At 33.4% G+C, this 8,800-nt stretch overlaps 1 protein-coding gene across 1 annotated transcript; it reads left to right on the top strand.

Annotated features, from left to right (window-relative positions):
- Positions 1–6,839: 6,839 nt before the first annotated feature.
- On the top strand, positions 6,840–8,595 carry LOC132788989 (fibrinogen-like protein 1). The gene is made up of 3 exons (XM_060796705.1): positions 6,840–6,950; positions 7,017–8,083; positions 8,150–8,595. The coding sequence occupies exons 1-3, from the start codon at positions 6,873–6,875 to the stop codon at positions 8,256–8,258; spliced, it is 1,254 nt and encodes a 417-aa protein (XP_060652688.1). The 5' UTR covers positions 6,840–6,872; the 3' UTR covers positions 8,259–8,595.
- Positions 8,596–8,800: the final 205 nt, after the last annotated feature.

The raw sequence follows: 8,800 nt of genomic DNA, 5'->3' as shown, positions 1-8,800 counted from the left end.
GTTAAATAATGGCTATCTGGTTTAAGTTGCATTGCCTATCAATTTGGTATATTATGCACTCTATGGTATATTTTGAATGTATATCAAATATAACCTTCAGTATACTCTATGTATATTTTGGATGTTGTAGTATGTATGTCGATATACCAAAAATAGCCATCAGCATAGCCTTTAGTATATTTTTTACTATATGATATTTTTTAAGTGTAGTAGTATATCGACATACCAAATATTGCCTTAAGTATATTTTGAATGTAGCAGTATATTGATATACCAAATATTGCCTTGAGTATATTTTGAATGTATCAGTATATTGACATACCAAATATAGTCTTCAGTATATTTTTACTCTATGGTATATTTTAAATGTAGTACTCGTAGTATATCGATACACCAAATACAGCCTCTGTTGTATTTTGTACTGTATGGTATATTTTAAATGTAATAGTCTATTTTATATTTATTATATTTATATTTTTTATCGATATACAAAATATAGCCTTTGGTATTATTTGTACTCTGTGGTATATTTTTAATGTAGTAGTATATCGATATGCCGAATATAGCTTTTAGTATATTTTGTACTCTATGGTAAACTTTAAATATTTAAGAGTATTTAAGAATGTTCTACATTTCTACCTTTTAGATGAAATGAAATTTGATGCCTAGTAGTATATCTTAAGACACACCCTATTGAATTATACAAAGCTCCACATATGTTAAAAATCAGTTTCTAAATGGCTTTTTGCCATTTCTATAGTTTATTGGAGAACCCCCAAAAGTTGTTAATTTACTTGGAATATATTAGTGTGCTGAATTATGTGATAGACGCTGGTGTGGAAAGCAGTTGAATGTAATTTGAATATGAATCGAGCGGAGTCAGCATTAAACATGCCAAGCACTAGTTTTACCACACGTTTCCTGGGTCGATAGCGAGGTGAACCCCAATGGTTAGATAGGCCACACCTACATGGATAAATATTGTACGAGTATGTATAGTATGGTGGTAATACGCCTCTGCACCTCGACCCCAAAAACGAAAACGAAAAAAGAGAGAAAAACACAACATGGACACATGTTGGAATGATATTAATAGCACGTATTACGAGTTGTCATTTGAGCCAAAGTCAGCTGTCTGGCATTGCAATGAGACAATTTCCCAATTGCCAATTGCAGGAGTGTCGGACGGTGCCCAGCAGCGTTTTGGCGGCAAACGGCGACTAAATTGAATCAACAGCTTCCCTCCCCCCCTCTCTCTCTATGCTACTTTGTGGCGTGGCACGAATGCTGCAGATGCAAAGCAATTGAAAGAGAATGCTGCGTGTCGATTGCATGTGCCGCAAACTAATCGAACGAATCGATCAAATTCTCAGCGGAGCACGCAAGTGCAGCAGCTATGAGGGAGTGGGTGGGGGTGGGGAGGGGTAAGGAGGTGGGGTTTGTCTATCAGCGATTGCAGCGGTAACTGGGCAAACGTAACGCCCGCTGCTGGAATTCAATTATGACGACGACTGGGCGCCGAGCCGCGCTGAATGCCGCTGCGAGGCAATAAACAAATGTACGGACAACAAACGTACGTAATATTTAATAATAAAGCCACACTCAGACAATAACAACAACAACAGCAATAATACGAACAAAAAATAAATAAGTAAGAAATGCTAAGTGCAGCAAATGGAAGATGAAATACTCTTGCAATATATATAAAGTTTATAATTATATGAAAATAAAAAAAGTATTTATTATTACTAATACTAAAACGAATATTTAACCAAATTTAAAAAAAAGGAGTGAAAGAGAAAATATCAAAACATTTCCAACAATATAATTGCGATTCAGTTGTTTTTCTACTATTACAAATATTTCGTCTGTGGGCAAAAAGGTGAATAATGAATTTAAATTGGTTTTTTAAAAAGACATTTGTGAATATTTAATACCAATACCTAATCATTATTAAGAATTAATTTGCCTCCGCTTCAAATGTTTAAATTATATACTAGACTTTACTATACTACTGCCAATTAATTGACAGCATCTCTCAGATGTTTGTTTTGTTAATAAGAAGATAATATTTGTTAGCTTAGTTAATCTGTTAGAGTTGTTAAGAAGAGAAAGCATGTATATGTATGTAGCTTACGATTCTCTTTGAAAAAAATCTCCTAGAATGTGTTTCATTTGATAAATACATATATGATATACAAATTCAATAATCAGTATAAATACAATTAAAAAATTATACCAAATTACATCGATGGTGCTAGACTAATCGCCTAGGCAAACGGAGAGTAGTAGTCAAAAAGCCAAATACTAGTATATAAGCAGTATAAATAAAATACCTAAAAATTATACCAAATTTCAGACTTATTGCCTCGTCAAGCGGAAAGTAGTCATAGTATGTAAATGTAATAGTAAATAGTATTAGTAGTAATCAGTATAAATAAAATATTACAAATTATAAGAAGAGAAAAATGTATACCAAAATTCGTCAATATGCTAGGCTAATTTCTTGGACAGACGGAAAGTAGTAGTAATAGTATTTTAAAACACTCGTGTATACATATTATATTACAATATAATTAGCTTACTTTGCCTCTCTTATGACATTACAAAATTCTTAACGTAAGCGTTATGCCCACTGAAAGAGCAAAAACAACAATGAAGACTGGGCAACAAAATGCGCTTTGTCCATTTGGCTGGCTGCGCATGCGCTCCGTCTCAGCTCAGCTCAGTTCAGCTCAGTCCGCCCCCGCTGGCCATGTGTGTGGCAGCCACCCGCACCCAACTGCTAACAACAACAACCACAACAACAACCACAGCAACAACAATCACACATACACTTTGGGCTAACAACAATAAAACTTATTTATGTCTCTGGTCAAATTTGCGCCGCTATTTTGGGACTTATTTGACAGAGCGCCGTTTTGTAGCTGGCTCAGATTTCCACAGAGGGAAGAGAGGGAGGAGGCAAGTGAGCAAAGAAAGAGCTGGCTATATATGTACATACAAACATATATGCAGATTGGATGCAGGCAGTGCCCAGTGGCAGTTGGCAGTTGCCCATTGCCCAGTCAGAGATTCGTTTCAGCGTCTTGTCTTTTGTTTGGCCGCGCCAAAAGGTTTACGACCTGTTAATGTTCCAGCTAGGCAAACAGACGGACAAATGGACAGACAGACAGACGGACGGACAGCTGGACAGCCGGATAGATTTTTTTTTTTTGTGGCCATTTGTGTTTTGGTTGCCACGACTCGCGCGACTCGTGTCTGTTTTTTGCCGCTGTTGATACGCAATTTGGCGCACATTTTGTTTATATTATTAAATAAATTTCATGTTATGTTTATGGCCTCATACATTTACTGAGTGTGTGTATGTTGTGTTGTGACGCTGCCGGCAGCAGCCACTGTGCTAAATAAATTGTTGTCCAGTCATTTTATTTTGTATTTTTGTTTCTTTTTTTGTTTGGTTGTGCCCAAAAATAGACAACAACTCCAAACGATTCGTTTTAACAGCTTTTCAGTTTGCCAAATTATGCGATTCATATTTGATTTAATGATCCATTTTGCTAGTTACAGCCTCTTTTTGTGCGAAAAAGCTTCGCTTTCAATATGGTTAAAGAGTTTTATTGTTCAAGTTGTGGGAAGACCGATGGGTTGAGAAAATAATTATGTCGTATTTTATGGGGGAGTCAGATATTACAACAAATCAGTAGCGAATTTTCTGGGATAACATTTGTTTGATTTAGTAAATTGATACACAATCTTATATAAGATGAGTTTATCATATTTAGTTACTGAAACGTGACTTAGTATTTTCTAAATTTAGGCAATTAAAGCGTTAAAATAACATATGTTTGACCATTTTTCAGTATCTATCGTTAGGCAGCTTTCTGATGGATTCTGAATCTAACATACATAGATTTTTAATTGAAATTGTTTCTGATTTTAAGAACAATTTTCAATCATGGATATTATGATTTTGACTTAAGAATTTAATTTATGAGATTTTAGCTTTTTCAGAAATTCATATATTTTTTTGTTGTATATAAATTTGCATTTTTTTCAGAAATAATATAATTTTACTCAACGGAATTCCTTTATTGGTTAATATGACAAACTTCTGGCATAATAAGGGATTGATCATATTTTAATATTTATCTTTTATCACTATCTTCATTATTTTTTTCCAAAAGAATATAATATAAGTTTACTTACAGAATTCCTACATTTGATAATAAGATAAAATTCTGGCATATTAAGTGAATGACATTATTTTATTATTAAACTTTTGTGACATCCCTTTAGATCTTTTTTAAAAAATGGTTTTATTTAGATGGCTTTATAAAATTTTTGATTCTTAAGTTGTTAGTTCCGATGAATTGTAGCATACTTAATTATTTTTTAATACAGTTTTATTTCCACTTTGAATGGAATTTAGAACCTTTTTGCTTTTAGGAATTCTAGCTTAATTGTGCTGATTAAATATGATTTCTTAAGCCTTAAGCTGACTTGCCACAAATTGCAGTTAATACAAGTCGACAGCAGTTAATGCAGATCAAGCCCCGTTTTTGGACATATGTTATGTTTTGCTTCCAAGGTTCTCGTGTTTATAATTAGAATTTTGTGTGGTCTGCATAAACTCGATTCGTTTCGATTCGTTTGCCCCTAATGAGTTGTATTATTAGAATTAGATTAGATTAACGTATTTCGCATTGTCATAGGGGCTGCCCTCAACCTACGGTCGACAAACAATTGTCTCTCGAGACTCTCGAGGTTGGAATTTGTGGTTCATGATGATGGAGAGAGACTGTTGAATGTTGATTGTAGTTTGGCCCACATGAGCGCACGTGCACTTAATTTATTTCAATAAAAACATAATTTCCAGCCTATTATCCACACTCGCACTCATTCTCTATTATACAATGCGGATCCAATTAAGCTCTGTTGTAGGCAATTTTCTCTGTTAGATTCTCAAACTCGAACTCGAACTCGAACAATTCCCATATTTATGGGAGCGAGCGTTAATCGCATCGAAAATGATGTGGGCTTCAAATTCCCCCGACTTCGAAAATACTTATAATAAATCTCGTATTACATTATGCATATGAATGCGTTGCTTTGCGGCTTGTATTAAATTTCGAGCAAGAACGAAACGAGAAAAAAAGTGTTAAAAATGGAACCCAAATCAATGCAACCAAATGCACCATAAAACTGTCACAAAAATCCAGCAAAAGAAATGAAACAGAGAGAGAGTGAGAGAGTATAAAAGAGGCAACCAGATCATAAAACATAATGGTCATGGATTCGATTTTTGTGGACCGGGGTCACAATTCACTCAACAAGAAAGAATATTCTCGCACTCTTTCGTTTACTCGCTCTCTTTCTTTTTCTTTTGAAAGTTCTGCGCCTGGGAAAAGCAAGCCTCAAGCCTCGGTTGGTAACACGATATTTGCTTTTGGTTATGGACAAACATGACACTCCAAATATGCGCTGTATATGTTTATATATATGCATATGCAACAACGTCCAGAGTGCGTCGTGCGTCTTGCATCGTCGCTTTGGGGCACTTGTTGCCCGTGTTGCACTTGCGACGCGTCGCAACGCAATGAATTACGAGCACACACAGTTTCTTATCAAGTGAAATATGATGTTGTGCTGTGCCCACAAAATGTGAATGCATTTCCTGTTTAAAGACCTTTCTCTCTATCGCACGCCGTTGACCTAATGCAGCGCCAATATTTGCTCTGATTAATGAGCCCAAAACTTCTTCAACTTCTCTTCTCAGCCTGATAAGCCGCCCATAAACTGCCCTCAAGTGAACCCAAAGAAAACATAAATAAAAAGGGAGCTCTCTGATAAGGTTTAATGGGAATCGCGTTACCTAACATCATTCGAAAGAGTTCCATGAAAAATCAAAGTTACTTTAAAGGAGTGCACAGAAAAAGAAAAGCTCCATAAACAAGTATTTTAAACTCAGATAAGAATTTTAGCAGATATTTAAGATATAATTTTATATGGGTTTTGGTTGGCTTGGCTGATAATATGGTATATTTTGTACTTTATGGTATATTTCGAACGTAATAGTATATCATATCATACATACTATATAATTTGGTATATTTATACCCGCTACCCATAGGGTAGAATACCCTTCAATTTTGACATCATAACAACTTGATTAAAAATTCACATCATTCGATTGGGATAATGACCATCAGCTAATACAAATTGTGCAGTTGTGTATGAGAGAAGAAATGTCATAGTTGGTAAATATTTCAAATTCTTATTTTTTATGTGTTAGTACTATACATATAAAATATTTTTCTTCGTGTGTAGTAACTTGAATGCATTAACGACCGGCATTTAAATTAGTATTCTGATGAAGATGCTCATTCGCCCCAAAGAAAAAATGATCTAGTGAAAAACTCAAATTCAAAATGTAATTAAAAGATTTGGGTATAACTGTAATAGTGCACTATATTCTTTCCCAATTAAATATATGAAAATCAACTTTTAAGAGAGATTTGAATATATTTGGAATGTCTGAAGGAAAGAGATTAGATTGTATGTATGTCGTTTCATCTTTAGGTGATCAACAATCTGATATATTTATTTTTAATTTTTTATTCCTTCTATCGATTTAAATAATGTCAACAACAACATAAACGTATAATGTAATATTGTTCCTTATCACTGTTACACCATCTCATCTTTCGATCTCTCTTACGTTAAGAACGTTACAGCTTAATCTAAATGGTTTGCAATACGTATTTGTTTTATATATACATAATGCAATTCAGAGCTGAGCTCTTCATCGATTCAAACGAAATATTTAGTTTCAGATTCATCTTTGTTTTAATCCGATCGAGACATTCGAAATGAGTAGAATAAAAATAAACGTAATTTTATTAATAATCCTCAAACTATTCTTGGTGGGCACAACAACAGGAGAAGAGGTGAATATTGACATATGTGTATACAGTTAAGAAAGTGCTTAATGTTTGTTATTTTCTTTCTATCAGACATGCGAGAACGACCGTGAAATGGACAAACTGTGCGGCGGTCATACCTATAAAAGTGTGAAGCCTTTGCTAGACTACTTTAGGCAAGTTCGTAATGAGTTAGACCAAAGTGAAATTAAGGAAAAGCATACAAGTGAAATAAATGCTGATCTTATGATCAAGTATCATGAAATTGTAGCAATTCATGAAAAGCTCATGAAGGAGGCATTTCAATTAGATGAGTATAAAAACAAAATAATAAGAAAAGAAAACGATTTGCAATTGTGTCAAAGTAAAGTTGATAAATTAGAATCTGAGATTAATTCACAACAAACAACTATAAACCAATTAACACTACATTTATCAGATAAATCCAACAATTTGGAAATATGTGAGGTTCAATTAAAAAAACTGAATTCTAGTGTTATTGAAAAAGATGAGAAAATTTCTGAATACTCTGCAACAATTCAAAACATCACAGAAAATCAGAAAACAATTAGTTTGAAATTAGAAAAGAAAGATAAAGACATTGAAATATGCCATGCAGAAATTGTTAAACTAAATAGGACATCAGATAATAATAATATTCCTTCAAGTTGTCTCCCTTTCGGAGATCATCCTGGTGTGAATGAAATTAAAGTTTCTGGTGTTGGCTCCTTCGATGTTCTATGCGATAGTCAGTTAGTTGGGCCTGGTTGGATAGTAATACAGCAGCGAATTGGTGGAAAAGAGAACTTTACCAGGGATTGGGCCACATATCGCAAAGGTTTCGGTTCATTGGATAGTGACTTTTTCCTAGGATTAGAAAAGATGTATCGACTAACGAGTCAGCAGCAATACGAACTCTACATACATTTGGTTGCCAAAAATGGCAGCATCTTCTACGCTCGATATGATGACTTCAAAATATCCGATGAGGACCATGGATACTCACTAAGCTTGGGTAATTTCAATGGAAATTTTTGGGATGCGATGAGAAACCACGAAAACATGAAATTCACAACATTCGATCGGGATAATGACGCTTCTTCTGTTAATTGTGCAGTTGGGTATAAAAGTGGCTGGTGGTACAAGGATTGTTGTGCTTGGTAAATATTTCAAATTGTTATTTTTGATGTATTAGTGTACATGTTAAATTTTTTTTTCCTATGCAGTAACTTAAATGGATTATACGACGAGGGACTATATTGGTGGTCTGAATCAGCAAATTATCTCAAAGAAACTAAGATGCTTATTTGTCCCAAAGAAGACAAAAATAAGTGAACAACTGAAAACTCGAAATCTGAAACATTTTCATACGATTTAAATCGCACAAAATATATTTGATAAACAGATTTACATTATAATATATAATACTAACGAAAGTGGTGAGATTATATTGTTATAATGTATGACATTTCAAAACAAATTAAATTTTAGTTAAGTAAGCTTCAGATACTCTTCTACTCTTAACTTTCGGCAGAGCTGCTAAAACTGCAGTTTACTAATTTAATGTCATTATTATTTTGATTCTTATTCTCGCTTTACAAGTTAACCTTAAAAAAGAGTAAATACCCTTTATTTTCTAATTTTTTACTTACTGAAGTCGAAGATAAGAATGTTTTATTATTATTCTGTTTCTGTTAATAAAATTTTCAATAAAAATATCAACGTTTATTAATTTCATCAAAAAAAATCTATAGAATTTATTAAATTCAATTTTTTTCTTGAATGTTTCAACAATTTCATGACATTTTCTTCTGTTTTTAAATACAGCCAATATTTGCATTATTCAAAATTCAAAATAAAAATTATTTACAATATTA

Source organism: Drosophila nasuta, chromosome 3 (genome assembly GCF_023558535.2).
Source record: "Drosophila nasuta strain 15112-1781.00 chromosome 3, ASM2355853v1, whole genome shotgun sequence".
NCBI classification, from domain to species: Eukaryota; Metazoa; Arthropoda; class Insecta; order Diptera; family Drosophilidae; genus Drosophila; species Drosophila nasuta.
This window is presented reverse-complemented; position numbering and strand designations above follow the sequence as displayed.

What these genes read in the sequence shown, in the direction of transcription:
- LOC132788989 (XM_060796705.1), top strand. Translation starts at nt 6,873, where the DNA reads ATGAGTAGAATAAAAATAAACGTAATTTTATTAATAATCCTCAAACTA. An exon ending in GCACAACAACAGGAGAAGAG is followed by an intron (nt 6,951 to 7,016) that starts GTGAATATTGAC and finishes TCTTTCTATCAG; the next exon opens with ACATGCGAGAACGACCGTGA. An exon ending in TACAAGGATTGTTGTGCTTG is followed by an intron (nt 8,084 to 8,149) that starts GTAAATATTTCA and finishes TTTCCTATGCAG; the next exon opens with TAACTTAAATGGATTATACG.